The 19,702-nt window shown below is 41.7% G+C and overlaps 1 protein-coding gene across 1 annotated transcript; it reads right to left on the bottom strand.

Annotated features, from left to right (window-relative positions):
- Nucleotides 1–1,652: 1,652 nt before the first annotated feature.
- Nucleotides 1,653–13,225, bottom strand: bmp4 (bone morphogenetic protein 4). Its single transcript, XM_034674283.1, has 4 exons — nucleotides 12,947–13,225; nucleotides 8,971–9,093; nucleotides 7,979–8,343; nucleotides 1,653–5,270 (listed from the first exon to the last, which is right to left on the bottom strand). The coding sequence occupies exons 3-4, from the start codon at nucleotides 8,334–8,336 to the stop codon at nucleotides 4,417–4,419; spliced, it is 1,212 nt and encodes a 403-aa protein (XP_034530174.1). The 5' UTR covers nucleotides 8,337–8,343; nucleotides 8,971–9,093; nucleotides 12,947–13,225; the 3' UTR covers nucleotides 1,653–4,416.
- Between the last annotated feature and the right edge of the window lie 6,477 nt (nucleotides 13,226–19,702).

Below are 19,702 nucleotides of genomic sequence, written 5' to 3' on the forward strand. Positions count from 1 at the left end.
AGTAAACTGCTGTTTTTGGTCGGCAGCCAACTAAATATATATATTTTTAAGAAGTTAAAAAGTGGGAAAATGTTGAAGCTGCATGTGTTTGCAGAATTCAAAGAATTTGATCTCATCTCTTTCTTTTTAGATCTTCTTCTGTGGTATCTCAAAATTTTGGCAACCACAAACATTGTGCATCGCCAACAAAGCTTGGCAGTGAACTAATCTACTAATATTAAAAATCCTGATACTCTGTGTGATCTGTGCAGATACAACAGGTGCTAGGCCATGTTTAATTTGTTGTGAGACATCTGCACAGGGTTAAAATACTGATGAATTGGCCGGATCTAAGTGGTACATGTGAATCAGTTTAGCTGTGATGGTTAGATGCAATAACACTACATGAAATCACTGTTTCAGGCTCATAAAGTCTGACAAGATAAACATGGTCTATAAAACAAGTTAGTGATTGGCATCAGACAAAAAGCTAGGAAAATATCTCCCCATCATATTTCAGAACGCGATTAATCTCTGTTCACATTTCATAAAGCAGCACAGTACATGCAGTGAAGAAATTATCCTATGGTGATTTGACAGAATCTACCTTTTGATCTAGTTTGGGTCAAAGAGAGAGAGAGAGCATGAGAGATATCTTACAGATGAGGAGCACTGATTTTCCTAATTAAGATAAAGCTCCTGAGTTGTGGACCTTGGTGACTTAAAGGTGGTAACGGCCTTTGTTACGCAGACGCACAGAAGCAAGGCGCTAATAGAAACTGGGTCATACTAAAACAGCACTCATCATTCACTGTGCCGTTAGAGACTGTCATACCTTGAAATAAATGAACAGCACCGCAAGTAAACACAAACAGCTAACATGGCTCACCTCACAGATTCAGCAGCATGGACACTTAAGAATGAGAAGAATGTCCCCACGTTTCAACCTGTATGTTCTGAGATTCTCCTTGTTTTTATAAATAGTGGTATACCTCCTTCTTTTAAAATGCAAGTGTCATGGTTCATGTGAGTTGCCTTTAAGGTAGGAAAATTAAAAACTCTGGATAAATCTGGAAAAATCACATGCCTGGTAAAAGATAGGGTCTTTATTAAAGCGTCTAATGTATGATTGAATGCGATGGAATGGCCAAAGACAATATCAGAGGTTTCTTTCTTGTATTGGAACAAAAAAGCTGAGAACTATTAGTATATAATTTATGAAATAATAGAGATCAACCCAACTTTTCAATCATTAGTTGTGGATTTAAGATTGGTTGCTTATTTCAGTTGCTAATTTGAGATGAAATATCTTTTGGTGTTATGGTATGAACAAAACCATTGTTACAGACATGGCCAGTATAAAAACAAATATGACTTCCAACTTGAATACAGTATTGAAGCAGTATAAAGGCAACCCTTTTAATGCTACATTATTACAGTGCCTCTCCCTTCAGGTCTTAAATAGTTGTGTTCACTTACCCCAGGACCAGGACATTTAAACCAACAACACAGCACTACATATCTTTTATTTCCCTCTCTATTTGATTCCTCTTTCAAGTCTCTGATAAAGTTTAAGAAGGGTGTAAAAGATAGTTCTGCTTAATACACCAGAAACACCAAGCTCTTACCCTGCTCATAGATTTACAAATGTAAAAAAGTAAGACACAAAAATCTTCTATTCATGGGTAAAGTTTATTTTTGAAGTGTTTTTGTGTCACATGACTTAGGAGCCCATTCATGGAGACACACACACATGCAGATCCGTAACATCTGTGAACTGAAGAAAAGAAAGGTTTGAAGTAGAGGTATGGAGTGCGCCCACTCAAACAGGGCGATGCAAAGCGAGGATCATCTTCCTTTGTTCCTGTAGGGAGGTTCGCTGTCTATAAACACTCAGCTTTTATGGAGGAACGTCCAAATAAAAAGCTTTTTGAAGACTTCACCCGGTCAATTAGTCCTTCAGTGTCAATAGACCCACTGCGTAATGACTCACCTGTAATTGCGTGAGAACGAGCACTTACAGGAGACTGAGTGGCACGTCACATAGGAATGACAAAGCCCTCAATCTGTTTTTAAGGACTCATTCTGTAATTGACCCCAACCCCCTCCCCTCCGTCTTTAACTCCCTTCACACACACTTACTCACACACACTCACATTTATCTGTCTGTTTCCTGAAGTTCTTCACAATCATGTGGCGGAGAACTCGTAGTGAAGGGTTCAGGACTTGAGGTGTGATGCTGCTGAAGGATTAAGTTCCTCCGCCTCCACGCACACACACACACACACACACACACACACACACACACACACACACAAACACAAACACATAGACGCACCTTTAAGTCCAGACATGAGGCTTGTAAGCTGGTTAACAAAAAGGCTAGCTGACTGCTAAGTTTATATAAACAACCTTTTTCCAGTCCTTTTGAGAAACCTGTGTCCTCTATCTGTGTTGGTAAGTGGAATATGGAGCAGGCAAGAAATTGATGGCTGGTAGCATTCTCCTCTTCAGGGGTAGAAAATCAGTTGAAATGTTGTAATTGCACTGTCAAGCTTCTAAAAGACTCCCTCCTCCTCTGAACACACACCTATATATACTTCCTACCCTCAGCCCCTTCTCCTCTGCCCTCAGCCACTTCAAAATGAAATTCTTCTTCATCTTTTCCCTCCTTTTGACGCTGATATGCAGGCATCAAAGAGAAGCCCAGCGGCCCTCAGAGGGCCTAAGGGCCTGCTCATGCTCCAGTTAAAAACCTGATTGTTGCTAAGAGAGAACACCCAAATATGTAGCTTTGTCATATGCCACAAAAAACTAGCAATGAAACATTTAGAGTGGAAAAAAGTAGTTTTATAAATCTCTTTTGAGGAATTGTCACTGATTAATTGAAGTTGAGAGTTAATTTTTAGCAATTTTAAAGGAGTTGTAAAAAAAAAATCCCTCATTCAGTGATTATTCCCTTAGCTTTATAATTGTATGTAAGCAGTATGATATATATGTACCTGTTGATGAACAGCGCACTCTGTGTATCAATGAAACAATGCACAGCCGCCATCCCCCCGGCAGTTCAAAGGGGTCCCTCTCTCCAAACATTATCATATAATTTAGGACAGCCGTCAGCTTGTAAATAAGTGATGTAGAAGCCTATTGTGTGATGGGGCACAGGTTGGAGACAGGCGTCTTTGCTCTGACGGCATGAGCCATCGAAGACAAAGGCAGGAGACAGAGCGTCTAACCTTTGATTCTTCTGAGGACTCAGCCGCCTCGTAGCAGGGCAGGACGCATCGACCACAATCATGCCCCCAATGTGGGGACGTCAGGAACAATAGAATCACTCTCCCACAGTCAGGCTCAACAAGCCGCCCCGGCTGCAATTGGATTAGTGAGTGTCCAACCACCACATGTTAGCCTAATTGACATAAAAGTGAAATTTGAGAACAATAATGCCCTAACCTAAAGGCCTGCTCGCTTTCAAAGGCATTACATTTCTTTAACAGCTTCTGTCTTTGGAAATAAAATGAAGATGTAGAAAATGCAGAACAGGAGCATGGTGATAATTACCATTATTTTACTTTCTTTGATCTAAATCACTCAGTCAGTTGAATGCCTTCTAAAACGTGTTTTGTAAATCATAAAGGATCAAAGAGATTTCTCTGCTTTCATCCATTTTATACCAAAAAAACCCTAAAAATAAAAACAACCAAATTTAAAGCCCCTCGGACCAGACTGACTTTTTTACGAATTTGATTCCAAATTCATATTTCAATAAACAAAACAATTCTGCCCGACATAATGTTTTAACGTCCCAACATGATGGTTACATGGATTGTGTTTGAGGGCTTCATTAAAATGATTAGTTTTATTTAAAAGTAAAATGGTTGATTAAAATAAATTTACATTTTTGATTCTTTCAACCATCCTTCTTTTACCTTTGTAAGAAAGAATTACGATATTGTTGATCCTAACAGTGCTCTTATTTTCTTCAATACATAGAGGGTGCATCGTGTGATCTGTTTGAATGTGTTTGTGTTCAAAAGTCATAGTTTTTTTCTCAAATTGTAAATCCAATGAAAAAATAAACGAAGAATAAATATTACCAGTAAATAAACTTTACTTTTTAGATCGTTTTTACTATTTCTCAATAAAAAAAACCTTATACAATCTAATGTACATTATGAAAAGTTGTACAGCTTTTTATGTTTAAAATAAGAACTCAATTTATTTTTAATATGTAGATATAAATATATATATTTTGTCAAAATATATGATCATATTGTCAAAAGAACAAAAAAAGTGAGACAAACATACACCTCAACATAAAAGTTATAAATAAGGGTCCAAGTGAACATTTTTGGTAGTAAAAGACCTTCTGCTTTGTTTTAGTGTCTATGTAGCTTTTTTTCAAGTCGCCAGTCCGAGTTCTTTTCAGTCTGTGTGTTAGCGGCAGCCGCAGCCCTCCACCACCATTTCCTGGTAGTTTTTTAGGACCACCTTGTCATGTTCGTCCAGGTAGAGCATGGAGATGGCGCTGAGCTCTGTCGGCACGCAGCAGGCCTTAGGAATGTTGTTGTTCACAGAGTTCACCAATGTCTGAACAATAGCGTGGTTGGTTGAGTTCAGATGATCTGCCAGAGGAAAGGGACATTCTCCGTGGCAGTAATAGGCTTGGTAGCCAGGGGGAGCCACTATCCAGTCATTCCAGCCTACATCACTGAAGTCCACATACAGTGCGTGGCGCCGGCAGCTGCGGTTGCGCTTGCGACCCCGCTGTTTGGGGCTACGCTTGGTCCGGCGGGTCAGCGGGTGACCCTTACCATCATGGCCGAAGGTAACCAGGAGGGGACGCAGCTGCTCCCAGTCCTCGCCAGGCTCCTGGTGGAGCGAGCGGCTGATGCGGACATGTCGACCCTGGTGCTGTGGAGTCTTGTTGAGGTGCAGGACCTCAACCGCCAGCCCGTAATTCGGGAGGCGCTCACGAGTCCAGCGCAACACGGCAGGGCTTACGTCGAAGCTCTCCCAGCGTGATGCGTTGTGTCGCACCAGCCGCGTATCCAACAGCTGGGTGATTAGCTGCCCGGGCCGTGGGGGCTTCAGCACCTCATACACGTTTATCCGGTGAAGCCCCTGGTCATCTCTGAGGTTTTCGGTGATGGCCTCGTCGATCTGATGACGGTAAAGCCTCAGCTCGGCTGATGACAGCAGCTCATCCTCTGGAATGGTGGTGAGGTTAAACAGGAAGCGAAGGGGTGCAGCTCCTCCATCATCTCGCTCATGCACTCTCTCCATGTGCTCTGAAAGTGAGAAAATAGAGTAGTGTCAGATGATTTGTTTCAAAGTTCCTCAATATTAAGATCTTGTTATATCAGCCGGTACAATGTTGGAAAGTAACCCACTACTTTCTACTTAATGTAGATATTTTTAACACAAAAAATTAATTACATTAGCATGATATTAAAAAATGGATTTATTGTGTCAGTTTGGAACTGGACTTTAAAAATACATGTGAACAAGTTAACCCGACTGAAATTGTACCAAGTAAAATTTCTCAAAGCTGGACAAACATATTTATCTATTTTCTCTTGCATGTATACACCTCAATCAGCCCAAACTAGCCGAGCAATCTACCACTGTCCACAGTTTGCATACCAGGCTTTGACCCGGAAGTCGAAAAGTGTAAATGCATAGAAGGAGGCCAGGTAGTACACAAAACCTCAAGAAGAAGGGCAGTAAACAAGACAAAGCTATTGTATCGTGCCTAGCAAAGATACACAGCTGCAAAGGTTGTCTGCCTTGTGCTGACTTGTTTGTTGATTGTCAACCAGAAGAATGTCCCTCAGTAATCGAGCTAAAACTGTAGCATGAGTTAAAGGTGCATGTAAACATTCTGATCTGTTATCTACGATAAATGTATTGTTTCTATGCTCTTCAGGCTTGAAAATGTTGCGTACCTGCAACAGAGCACTGACCTCACACTGTCTAATTGAAACAAAATTATGTAAATGCTGAGTTTTAAGGCTTCTTAAGTATTCAGGTAATATAAATAAACGGTGTCCATGCTTCCTTATCTCTTTTTAAGGATTATCCAGCTCTTCTCTCAATGCCTTTCCCTGAGCACTTTGCTGAAACACGCATTACAAGGAGGGTGGTGATTAACGTACCACAGCTACAGTATAAACACAGTGGAGGCTCCCTGTTCCACGCTCAGTCTGCAGATTTCTGGCAAGATCACCATTGTTGGGGAAAGGAATGTTGTGTCTACTATTTTCCTGCTCAATCCACCCCTGTTATTTCACACCCAGGCCCTAATCTTACCCAGGTGGTTCTCATTATTAAAACCTGCTGTGTTTTTGATTGGCTCTGCAGTTTGTTCACTTAAGACGTTTATCATTTTCATCATGAATAATCATTACGGAGTCAGACGATACAGTAGAATCGCATTCATCCGAGGCCAACGGGAAAGGAGGGCTTGCTTTGGGATGAAATGAGTTCAAACTTTTGACAAAGCTTGTACAAAACTTAAATTTGCACACACACATGCACACTTTGATGTCAACTTTGTGGTTTAATTCACAATTTGGTATAACATTTCTGAAAAACAGTGATGTCATCTGTCACAAGAAGCCTGTAAATAAACCATTTCTCTTGATGAATTAAAAATGAATGACTATGAGGTAAATGTGTTGTTTCACCTAACTGACCATCTGCTAAAGAGTGAAGCACCTCACTGTGTTGAGGCCCAATCAGACAGCTGAATCACACTATTGCACAATGGTGCTTCCATGAAAGCAAAGCACTCCCACTCAAAAGTCCTCAGAACGTATTATTAACATAGTTCAGCAAAGCAGACGGAGGGTTAATGCCTGAAGAGAGCAGCAGAAATCCATGCACAAACACATTTGTGCACATACGATTTGCTTTAGTTGCAGTGCTTTGCTACCTGGCTAGCCTTGCTACTTTGCTCTTAAATGCACATTTCTGTATGCTACTGCTAGCAGTGTATTTGACAATCCCCATTAAGGCTGACTCATCCCTTCTTCCTCACTCCTCCCCCTAAGGCTGGATGTGTTCTGTAGCCCTAAAGCTCCCCTGTTTTCTGGCAAGATCGCCTCTGTCCTTGCTAAATCTGGTGCATCATCTCTGTCTGTGCCAAAGATTGTTTTCATGCATTTAACCAGCAGGTTTCAGTCTATCTTGCTTCTTTCAGCACACATTCAACAGATCTACCAACCTAGAAGTTCTCTTTTTCTTACAGAATTTGCAGCTAAAACATAGCAGACCCATATTACATTAAATGGAAAACCCTGTGGCATTCCAATCTTTCTATCGCACTAGCTTCTGAGACTGTTTTTCCATCTCCTCAGAGAGCTGCAGCGTCTGCTCTCAGCACCCACATTGTTGGCAGTAGGGGCTTTATTTAGAAGCCTGCAGAGTAGCATTAAAGATAATTGTATGTTGAGGAAGGTCCTTCTCAAAGAGCCCTCCATATAAACTGGAGACATGAGAAAGAGGAGCACTCTTCGATTTCAGGCCAAGGCCTGGCTCTTTAGAGTCATGCTCTGCTGGGTGGGGTGAGAAGTTGAAGTCAGTAATGTGGAGGTATGCTTTCCTTCAGCTGCTAACCAAACATGCAGAGTTCTGTCAAATGAGGCTCTTGAGAGCTTGTCTAGCAGAAATTTTTAAGCCCCTCTGCAGACAGTGTTTGGTGACCACATCCTTGGATTCCTTGGTTATGGTGAGATGGGTGGAGCTGCCTTACAATCATGTTTCAAGGGTTGTAGGAAATGTTTTCACACCCTGAATACTCAGCAGTCCTCGCCCATGCTAATGAAATATATTACTACCAAAATAGTTGGCATACATGACCGCTATGACTTATGAGTTCAGTGTAATGTTTCGGTACCCTCCTCCTGCTGATGGAAAGACTTTCCTACTAATTTTTTTGTGTTTCTAGTTTCACCCTTTTACATAATGATGCTTTTGCCCTCTATGTTTCTCTTACCTTCATGGTGGAAGCCCCTCACAGTGTTGGCCCTGCTGGCTGACCTCTCCGGATACTCAAACGCGATGTCATGCACTCCGACGTCTTCAGCCTCCCCCGACTGTAGTCGGTAGAGGTCCAGCAGATAGCGTGGCACAGTGGCCGAGCGGCTGGGCCGCGGCCGCCTCTTGAGGCCGAACATGTGCAGCAGCGTGGCCTCGAAGTCCCGCAGCAGTTCATGGCTCTGAGCGGCCGAACGACCCTGCAGGCCCGGTACTTTCTTCTTCCCTTCTTCAGGTATCAGACTAGCATGGTTGCTCTCTCCCAGCAGGACTTGGCATATTAAAATGACCATCAGCATTCGATTACCAGGAATCATGATGTCTCTGAGGGGAGCAGCAGATGGTACAGGGAGATAAAGGATTAGGAGAGGACTGAAAAAAAGAAGAGGGGAAGACGACAAGGGGACAGAAAGACCTGCATTTTATGAACTAACTAAAGATTCATCCATTCCTACATGTCTTCAAACATTTACATCCTTTTCCTAACTGTTCCCACTAACTGAAGACGTGGTGCTTGTAGTGTAGGCTGCCTTGTTTACAGTGAAGCAGTCCTCCATCAGATAGACCACTTTAAGTTTATCTTTGGCGACATCCTCCAAGCATAAACATCTGGTATAAAAACCAAACTTTCTTGAATGGAATCTGAGAGCCAGTCCTCATCACTACTCCTCTGCCCCTCGTCTCCTCCCTCCGCCACTACGAATAGACAAATAAAAGAGACTGCCCCGGGGTCAGAGCAAATTCTTCTCTTGATAAGAAGCCACAGTCCCCAACAGTCTCCTCCTCACACAAAGTGCCTTGCCCAACACCCCATGGGGACTTTCAGTTCAAGTCTGGTGGATGCCACATAAATCAGTGACTCAATGGGCAGAGAGGAAGAGGGAAAAAAAGTGGGAGATGCTGCAGTGCATCACATGCTACAAATTAAATCGGCACGGTCCACTTACTTACCGACAGAAAATAAAGCATGGGAAAACAGTCCATGTTTGTTGAGAGCGGGTGATGGACACGTTCTTCCAGGAAATATTAGGTGGTGTTGGGTGGCTGCAGGAGAACGTTGGAGTGACCCTGTTCCTGAAAGATAAAGATAAACACACAGAGGAATTAAAAACTGAGACTGTTACATGTTATTTACCTAAAGAATGGTAACGTGTGTGCGGGGTGAAAGAGAGACCTGGTGTCTCTTTTAAGGCTTATCATTTGGGCTCATGGGCTAAGCTAGCTATTTACTGTAACTGGAATGTAAGGAGGTATGCACCACAACACAGAAAACAGATCCCTGATGTCCTACGACAGAAAAGACACCTCATGAATTACATGTACAAGAAATATGGTTAAGAAGCAGCTACTTTCAAATACTGGCAGATCCTTCCAAGAGAGATATCTCCAACACCAAAAAAAAAAACTCTGCAACTTTCCTCTCATGTTCAGACCAAAGAGCTGATAACGCCTCTTTGATCAGGACTGGTGAAATCCATATCCAAAACAAGAGGGCTGTTTGCTTACAGGATCCGTCTCCAAAGTGAACTCAGTCACCCTCATCCCTCCTTACACAAGGAACCAATACATCCAACTCAAATGGGCCTCATCTCTTGGTAACACTCCCCACTTGAGGGATCACACAGGTTGTAGTGACGCTGATGACAGGCCTCCTGCTCTTTGACATCACTGTCATCAGTAGGAGAGGCATTCATCCTCCACTGGTGTAGAAAAGAGACTTTTTGGCTCTTAATCTCGATGTAATCAAATTTTGGAATGATCTTTTTCTAGGAAAATGTTCCAGCTGAATAATTTGATTAAATTCTGAAAGTTTTTGAAGCATTTCCTCCAATAGAAAGCCCTGAATGTTAAAAGAATTTCTCTTGGTTGCAGCACTTTTTCTTCTTTGCTTAGTTTAACAAGCACAGCACTTCTGCAACACGTCATTTAAAAGTGCTTAATGTTGTTGAATCACTCTAATAAAGTTACTGATTTTTTAACCGCAACAACAGCACCACAGAGCAGACATTTTTACTCCTTTCTCCAGAGACAAATGGGTCTTCGGTCATCATTTGGAGCCTGTTCCACTGGAGAACACCCAAGCATTACTACACAACAAGGATGCACATTAACAGGAACATTTTCTATGTGTTGTGTGTGTGTGTGTGTGTGTGTGGGGGGGGGGGGGGGGGGGGGGGGGGGGGGGGTGTGTGTGAGCATGTCTGGGTCTGTATCTGTGTGATTATCTCGGCCCTACATGGCTCACTGTACATGCAATCGAGGATCTTTTTGCTAACAGCATTAGACTTTGACCTATGACTGACCCCCCTCTCGGTCATGACACTAGATTCAATGTGTGTGTGTGTGTGTGTGTGTGTGTGTGTGTGTGTGTGTGTGTGTGCGTGTGTGTGTGTGAAGGGTGATATGCAACGTGTGCATGCATGAGATAAATTGTGTGCATGCATACGCATGTTTGCATGTAGAAGTGTGTGCCACTGCTTGCATGTGCGTGAGAAAAGTGGCAGAGAGAGAGAGAGGAGGGTTCAGAACATGATCAGCTCTATTACCCATGGGGTGGGGGGGATAACGTGTGTTTTTGTGTGTGTGTGAGTGCACATCTCTTGCAACAAACGTTCATTGTACAGCGAGGGCCTCTCCCATGATTACAGGGATTCATAGCACTCAAAAACACTGACCATACAGAACATCTTGTAACTGTAACCAGCCACCGACAAAGCTGCGGGCTAAAACAGACAGACACTCAAAGTGGTGCGATGATGATGAAAGAAGATGTAAGGCAGACGGGGAGGAACTTTCAGCTCTGGGAAAAGTTCATTTTTTTCAGCCTGTTTTCACCAGCTTGCGTAAAAACAGAGGAATATTTCAATTCAGACCAAACCTCATTCAATTTTTCATTGATTTTCACATCATTTTGAAATAATAAATACTTCTTAAAGTAAAAGAGAACTCCCAGCTTGTTCAATATTTAAAGAAGAAGCCTCTCTCTCCAAAGACATGTGAACTGACCAACAGTCTTTTGGAACAACAAACGCAGACCAGGCTGCAATTAGGCCAGAGCAGTCAACTGCCCTTGGCTTTGCTCGATCCCCCTTGGCCTCTCTCTCTCTCTCTCTGACCAGAGATAATGTGATCAGACTATGCACATGGCTCTTCAGATGTGTTTCCTGAGGAATTTGACAGTGATGGTGGGAGGGAAAACTGGAAGAAGAGAGAGGGGGATAGAGAGAGAGGGAGGGTGGAAGGAGGGCAACAGGTTACCAAGAGAACAGCCAAACCTCTGGCCTGGTTTTATCTTTTATCAAGCCTTTAATAGTCATGGGGATTGCAGGATTAATTGTTCTCTTCTGGTGGTAACAAGTAAGATTCCCAGTTTGTATTCATTAAACAAATTGCTACTTTAATAATCTACAATAAGAAAGTACTAAAAAGGTTTAAAAAGTAACATTGATGGCCTGTTTACTTTCTGATCACAAGGGGCTTTTAACAGAGCTGAAAGGATGTTGAATCATCGCCTTAGCTTTACTTTCAGCATGTGTTCCCAATAACATGCAATATCCTCATTTGTGTTGACAGAAATAAAACAGGGACTTGTAAAGTGTGTTGTTGTGGAGCAGTGCAGGTTTGGAGTTTTATTTGCTCCCAGTGAGCAGCTCAGCAGTGAGAACATTCACAGTCAGTGAGATCATTAATGCTTTTGTTAGCTGTTTTATATTCTCAAAGACACGAAGATGAGTTAGTTGGAAACTCATCTTAAGATTTCATCATGTTTTGCATTACTCCAGAACTCACAGTGAATTTATCCCAGCTGATTTTTATAAGTGTTGGATGTTGGAAATGTTAGAAGTCAGAGTAATGACTGTTCGGTAGCATCAACAAAACTCTCAAATATTTCCTGAACAGATCAAAGTCATTTGAAACACAATTTTCGAGACTCAAGTGGTTGAGGAAAAAAATCGACAAAATAATAATAGAATTAAATAAGAAATGCACAAAAGTTGGCGAGTGTTTCCTCCGCATGATGGAAGCGAAACTTGAGTTGAAAGTTAAAGAGTGTGCCAAAGACGCCATGCGCCTGCAGGCCGCAAAATGTTTTCTCTGCTGCGGCGTTTATGTTACTGAATTACATGACACGATTTCATCCCGGAACTTTCGTTACCAAGCAGGTGCTGTGAAAAATAAGATGAAAACAAAGAGCCTTGATATTCCGATTTCGATCGGCAGTTCCTGACTTTAAACCCTCTGTAATTTGTTTGCACTCAACTTTTTTGCAGTCTTTGACATACGTGGTTATTGATCAATTACGCATTAATCATTGTGTTTTAAAATGTTACAATACATTTTGAGATTATGAACAATAAAAAAAAGCTTCAGGAAAGAGTCACTTGCATAAATTCGGACCAGTCTTCTCCATCTTCCAAATTACGCGCAGCAGGATGGCACGAAGCAGATACAGGTGTTTAATAGGTCAAAATATGTGCCAAACTCCAGGAGAATATAACGGGTCGACATATGAAAATATTACACCGTGTTTAAGAAAGAGAAACGTGGAGAAATTGGACACGCTGTTTGTGAATTACCTCATAATGTAGGTTTGTCAGTGCTCTCCGGCACAAAGGCTGTTACGAGCTCCAACTGGATCGATTCGCTTTCATTCGTCCCCAAATGCCCCTTTTCAACTTTATCTGCGCTTCTATGTCACTTATCTAGATGGTACGATTTTAAATGTAGGCTATGTGTTTGTGCGCATTTCTGCGTGGAATGCTACTTAAACTTTCTCTGAAGTCCGCGCAAAAACACCCAAGAACAAAACTCAAAGTCACAAGCTGTCACTGTGATTCCTGCTGTCTGACTCAACAGGTTCCTTTTCCTAAAGCAGCCCCGCTGGGTCTCCTTTTTACTGTGAATCTGTGAGCAGATGAGCGCTTACCATCAGTAGAGGTACAGGTATCCTCAAGTGAAGTGAATAAGAAAGGGAAGATGTAAGGCAGTCCAGGCGTAAAGTCGAAAAACGCCGAAATGAGCCTTAGAGGAGAAGCTGGGTGCCTTTCTGGCTCATTAATCCTTTAGCGACACCTCTGAACGGACCAGCCGAGACGGGTTCGGAGCGAAGGCCGGCTCTCGCGCTTTGCTGCGGGGTTTCCTATCCGTCTCTGGTTCAGCTCGTAAGGGCGACTGGTGCGCAGGGTGAACAGACTTTCCAAATGATCCAGCATCTATGGCCCCTTGCAGTTTTTATGCGTCCGCCCAATTTACCCTCCCTGCCGCCTCCTCCCTCCCTCCCTCCCTCCTCTCCTCCCTCCACCTCCCTCATCTGTCTCAAACACCTTGGATAACCCCCCTTCCCTCCTCCTCCACTTTAAATAAAGAGAGCTCATCGCGCGCACTATTTTCTTTCTCATGATGTGAACTTTGTAATTTGACTTTGAATAACAGCCGAGGGGGGCCCAGATGCTAAACGGTTTGATCTGCATGTAAATGCAGGGATCCAGACTGTAAACTACTCTTTACAATGTAACGTCGTGGTACACTAAAGAAAAGGACCCATGTAGCTACAGATGTAGACAGTCAGTCTGAAGAGAATTAGAGAGGCATTAACAGTGTATTAAAACGTAATAAATTTCAATATTTGCAGCAAAAACAGCACTCAAAAATGTCTAAAAAAATCAAATTTAAAACAGATGCCTTTGTAGTTTATTAAAAAGTTTTTCCTTCAAATAGTTGGTGCTTATTTTTTAACAACTTAAACTATAAACATAAAAGTATTAAGTTCCCCAGAGTTTCTTTTTTTTTCTCCCTTAAATGATGTCTTAATATTTTTTCCCTTTGTTTAAGCTAATGTGAGGACATTAAATTATTCATTCAGAAATCTACAGAGGCAATCATGTGTGTTAATGAGGCCCTTTATAGTTGTTAATGATAAAAAGAAAGGAGAAAATTAAGTCATCAGTGTCACTTACACCTCAACAGCCTCTCTCTATATACGTTTACATTTTTGTGGTCATGTAAGAAAAATCATCTGATGGTCTACCTTTTTATAACAGTACTTTCTCCTGAGATCTGTGTGAAAAGGTCTTAGGTTCTTAATAGGTGAAAAAGATTAAATACTTACACAAAGGTTGTTTCTCATTACACTGTAAAAATTTCAGAGACTCTCGCAGGAAACCACTGTGCTAGTGGAGCTGTGGTTTTTTTCCCATTGTGCATGTGGAGGTAGAGAAATTCTTTTATTTTAAATTTATTGAGCCACTCGTCCGAGAGCGCTTTGAAACCATAGAGCTTGAAACAATGAATTTAATTCTAGAAGTTCCAGTTTTATTCAACACTTGTTTGACACAAAGAAATACAATTGTTTTTCTTTTAAATGTTTGAAAATTGAGACTGGACCACAATATAATTTTGGGTTTCTATTAATGTCTGATACAACAGCCCAAATGTTAAAGTTGTTAAAGATTTCAAAATTGTAGTTTTTAAACTCATAGACATTTACCAAAGATACGTTTTGATATATTATGAACCTTTGGGGGTAAAAAAGAAAGAGACCCAAAAGGACGCCCTGTGGCACTCCCTTCTGTTATTATTCATCCTTCAAGTAAACATTTACAGTTGTTTATACCAAACTGCACAAAGTTTATTTTGTAACGTATCTCTACATTTGTATTACTACTCGTGTAAGTTATTTGGAACTCTGGGACCCTCACAATTAGAGAACAAATCTTGAACTTTTTATTAATTTCACCAGTGACCCAAGTGTCTGGCTGCAAGATCTGTTCCATTTAACAAGTCCAAGAGTTGCAAATAAGTGGCATGTGTGTGCATTTGCGTGTGCTTATCTGTGTGTGGCATTTGAGCTGTTCTCTGTGACTCAGGTCACTTAATATTTCACAGCTTCTGCTGCATACCTCCTGCATGACTCTGGTTGCTGGATCTCAAGCTGTGATTGTCTCATCTCAACACTGTTACTGAAACCATTTGTGTCTCGTCTCTTTGATGGTGACCGTTGTCATGCACAATAAGTTTTAGTCAGAGTTGTGGTCTTTCAAGATCCACGTCATAAGTAAACTTTAAAGTTCAAAAGAGTGCGAGGCTGGTAACCTTATATTGTACCAGTGTAGTAGAAGGAATTCATTTTCAGCCTAACTAAGTGGGTTAATATCAAAGGGTTATTTGAAATATTCATTAAAGCTCCTGTGAGGAGTGTCAGAAGACACTACATGCATGTACAGTAGAGGACAAGATAAGCAAAATGTCTTTGTCCACTGGGGGCGCCAAAATTGACACAAACTGAGAGTTCCTCACGGGAGCTTTGATGGATATAGCTTAAGAGTTGTGTTGAAAAAGGTTAGAATTGCAGTTTATGAGTGACCCAGCTCACTGATACGTGATACCTGAAACAAGATGTGATGTTTTTTCCAGCCTGGGCAGACCTACAATGACCAGATTGAAACATATTTTACCACAGGATGTTTAGAGATGTAAGAGATACTGCTATGTTACGTCAGTATGATGCACATGATCTGAAGACAAAAAAGAAAATCACACAAGCCCACACTGGCATTTCCTTGGACCACAAGATGCAAACTACAGATAAGCCTCAATAAGCGTCAGGTAAAAATCAAAACACACAAAAAAACAAGCAGGGCTATGGAGCTATTTGTTTTGCATGGATAAGATGAAGATGAGACATGATGGATTGTGAATTAACCATGGTTGCCCTTCATAGGCTCAAGTTATATGTATTTAGTCAGTTGCACCATGCAGATACACACAGGTTTATCAGGTGTTATACTAGGTATGTATAAACTTTATATAACATGGGGTATATGAACATTAAAGACAAAATGCATCAACACTGTTGATTAGTTTAAAGTTTATTTTTGCATTATCGTGCCTGCTGTGGTTGAATTATTCCTGTAGATTATCTCATGTCTTTATTCTGCAGACAGATCTTTGTCATATGTTTTGCTGGTGATTTTTCCCAATTGACTTATTGAACTCTTTAAGAGTATCCATTAATAATTTAGCAAAAATCCACATAGTGTCATTGGTGGCTTGTCTGAGATTATTTCTGTGATGTTCAGGATGATGCGCTTTTCAAGACATTTCAGACACAAAAGGATAACACTACCAGTAACATATTTCAAATAAAAAAACAATTTGGCAGAATTTTTGCAGCTAATTATTGTCAATCACTTTGAGTTGATTTGTTTGAAGTTGTTTTAGACATAGAGCTCCTGTTAGGAATTTTTAGCTGAAACTATCTGAAACATCTGGAAATTAACATCCATTTCTTTTTATGATGTAAAAAAAGCAACAAGACCATAAACAAGAACAATGACTTTATTATACACTTATTTTTAATGTCTGTAATCACTGGCAGGGGCTAGGTTTTACTAAGTGATTAGCTGTACGCTGCTGTACAGCTTTTTTTCACATGTTCAATGGCAAAGTCTCTCAGTGAGTGATACGTTTGACTATATAACTAAAGCAGATAAAGATTTTATTTGTGTGGAAACATTAATCACACCTGTACAGGACAAACTTAGGGGGAACCAAAGTCAACACAAACCAAAGTTTATACAGGAGCTTTAAAGCTACAGTAGGTAATATTCTTTCATCAAAATGTTGGTTAAAAGAACACATTTTGATGACTTTATGCCACTAACAATGTTCCGGTGAAATGTTCCATTATATAACTGAGTGTCTGATCTGTGTCTGTGAGCAACCCTCCCTTTATATTTGGTTTCTTAAAACTGGAAGGGTCAAACAAGCAATCAGGGTTACCCTGCATGCAACTAGTAAATTACAGCAACTTTGTACAAACTTGCATCATCTGGCTTCTATGTGACCTGTGTCGGCTGCTCTCTCCTTTCCCCCTTTCGCTCCTTCTTTTCACTTCAGAGGGCACATGGTTAAAGTGGTTGTGGGCACACACCAGCTGCCACTTTTTAATACATTTGGATGTACAGAGTGAGTCTTAAGTGGAATAAACAGTTTGCATGACAACAGTTGGCATGCATGTTTGTTGTCATTTGGTGGGAGGGGCCTAGCAAAGTGATCAAATATAATAGAGGGAGAGGAGGAAGGTTTATTCCATCGGTATATTCATGTTGAAATATACCAATGGAATATTGGTAAGAACACATTTCTTGTTGCTTTCTTCTACTTAACATGTTTTAAAGGATCAAAAGCAAATATAGTCATATGTTCTGCCTGCACAGCACCATAAGTGAAACACTTTCATACATCCAGCATAGCTGCCTGTATTGGCCTGAATTCCCTCCACACAGGAAGCCTCAGCTTTGTTTTACCAAGGCGGCTGCTGGGAGCACTTGAAGATATGCTGTGGATGTCCCCTCTAAGGTGCTGACCAGGCTTAGCCCCTTTGAGCCCCTCCAGTTCCGAAGGGGATTACTAACTGCGGGTGGCTTAGACCCACAGGCAGCAAGTGACTGACTTATTTCACTGCTTATGATATGAACGTCTGATCACACAGTCTGAGAAAAGATTGGTTATCCCCAAAGCAAAAACTGCATGTCTTCCTCCCTTTAAAATGATCAATTCTCCCCCTTTTTTCTGTGCAGGTTTTGTTTGAGAAGTGACTTTAAAAACCTGAAAGTTCACCTGCCATTACTTTTCTTTGAGTGAGCAGAGCACGGTCACAGAGCTCACTTATCTACTGACATTTGCCTTTGGCCATTTTTGAGGGAGAGGTCAGCGGTGCGTTTGCTGCTTTGGCCGGGAGAGTCGGGTGATTTCACCTCTGTGCCTTTGTGTCACTAAATCCTGCTCGGAGCCGCTCACCTGTGAACACCAGCCCTTAATCAGCAACAGCAGCTCAAAGGTGACCCTCAGCCTGATGTCAAAACACACCTTCATTTTCCCTTTCTTCTCTTTCAGTTGCTCCGTGAAGTGTTTCGCTAGTGCAGACACGCGCCGCAGCCATTGATCAAACCTTAGCCCTTGCTAATGCTCGGACATCTCATTGGAACATTCTTCAGCACGGCCGCCTTGTGTTTCTCTGGGTGCAGCCTGCTTGTCCTGTAATCCTCCCCTAACACGGCCCTAGGACCAGAAAGCCTGAAAGTAGGTGGTTTGAGGGGTTAAAGGAGGGAGAAGGACAAGGGGAGCAGAGTTTGAGGATGGATTGGACAAACTATTTTAATCCCTGTAATGGAATTGGCATGTAAACTCATGAACTGAGAAGTAAACAGAGAAAATGGAGAAGGATGGATGTTGAAAAGGTCTGTGCCTTTCCGGGGGAGCTGTGTCGAAACTCACTTTTGGTCTCGTCTAAACTGTTCGTAACCCTCTTCACTTGAACAAATATAGGACCAAGTCACCCGGCTGATCCCCCTCAACGAACAGTTTCCTTCTATAACAATGTTTAGATTTAGTCACGGATATTTACAAGGTTTTGCGCTTGTTCTGAAGTTAAAAAAAACAGACATCTCTGGCCTGAAAAGCGAAGCTGGTATCGGTGGTTGAAGTCATTTTAATGATAATATAAATGCATAAAAGTCAAGTGAAAAGCAGCCATACAAACGGGAATATCGTCAGACCCATTAGAAAGAGAGATCATCAGTGACACTCCAGCATAAGTGATTGAAGCTCAGTGAGCTCTACGTGAGTAACAGGGCTTTAATGCCCCTCCATCTCCTGCTGTCGCTGCTGCAAACCTGCCCCTGCCAGATGCTATCAAAGAGAGCCGGTCAAGTGAGTGGCGGAGGAGTAGGGCCTTATTTTAGGCCGATCTCTCCCTCTGTCAGGGCGCAGGGAGACACACTCTGCCTTCAACACTGTCCAGACGCAGCCTGAGTGGGGCAACGCCTGGTGCTGGGACTCTGGGGAGGTTACACCAGGAAGGTTTCTCGATGGATTAAAAAGCTTTTTTATCACCATTTGGATTGGCACTTGAAGACACTCCTTTAATCTGAGAGGAGAGCTGACTTTGTCCGCACTGCAGTCCCCAAGAGGCCGAGCTAATAGGCAGCTAAATAAATTCTCCAGCATGGGTGCTGTGATAGAGAACCCGCACAAGTGTTATGTAGTGGTGCTCGGGAGGAAAATAGATTAGACTTGACTGGATGGAAGTTGACCAGAATAGAACATAATTGAATGAAAGGCAATGTGGCAGGCCAAATGTTCCTAATCTGATTTTAAGTCATGCACCAGCTTATCTAACTCTGCTTGGAAGCTGAAAAGCAAAAATGTAACAAAGAAATATTGACATACATCAAGCTGCATCTCTTTTATGATTTTGGTTGGATTTTGTTTCACCTCATACAACAATAAATGAACCAAAAACATCCCAACAAACCACCATGAAGTGAGACATCAACAAGGCTTCACAGAGGTGGAGCCTGCCCTCATTTCTACCACTCCTCCGTATTATATCACTACATCTCTATTTATTGCCCAAAGCTGTCTTGTCATTACAGGCTATCAATAAGCTGTGTGTCAACAGCTCATCTTTTAAAAAACATGACATTTAATACGGCATGTAAATCACTCCAGGGACCCGTTAGTCCTGCAAGAATGTAATTACATACTTTCAAATAAAACTTGAAAGGGCCCAACAAGTTTTAAAATGCAGTGTGTGCTCCCAAGACGGCGGGAAGGAATTCCAAGCAGTCAGAATATGCTAACATCCCTTGTGTGGGCGAACCATGGGCAACAGGAGAGG

This window comes from Notolabrus celidotus, chromosome 22 (genome assembly GCF_009762535.1).
Source record: "Notolabrus celidotus isolate fNotCel1 chromosome 22, fNotCel1.pri, whole genome shotgun sequence".
Taxonomy (NCBI): Eukaryota; Metazoa; Chordata; class Actinopteri; order Labriformes; family Labridae; genus Notolabrus; species Notolabrus celidotus.

Bases quoted from the DNA above. Each gene is read 5' to 3' on its own strand.
- bmp4 (XM_034674283.1), bottom strand. From the start codon at position 8,336: ATGATTCCTGGTAATCGAATGCTGATGGTCATTTTAATATGCCAAGTC. The intron at 5,271-7,978 runs GTAAGAGAAACA...TCTCACTTTCAG, and splicing joins GAGGGGCTTCCACCATGAAG to AGCACATGGAGAGAGTGCAT.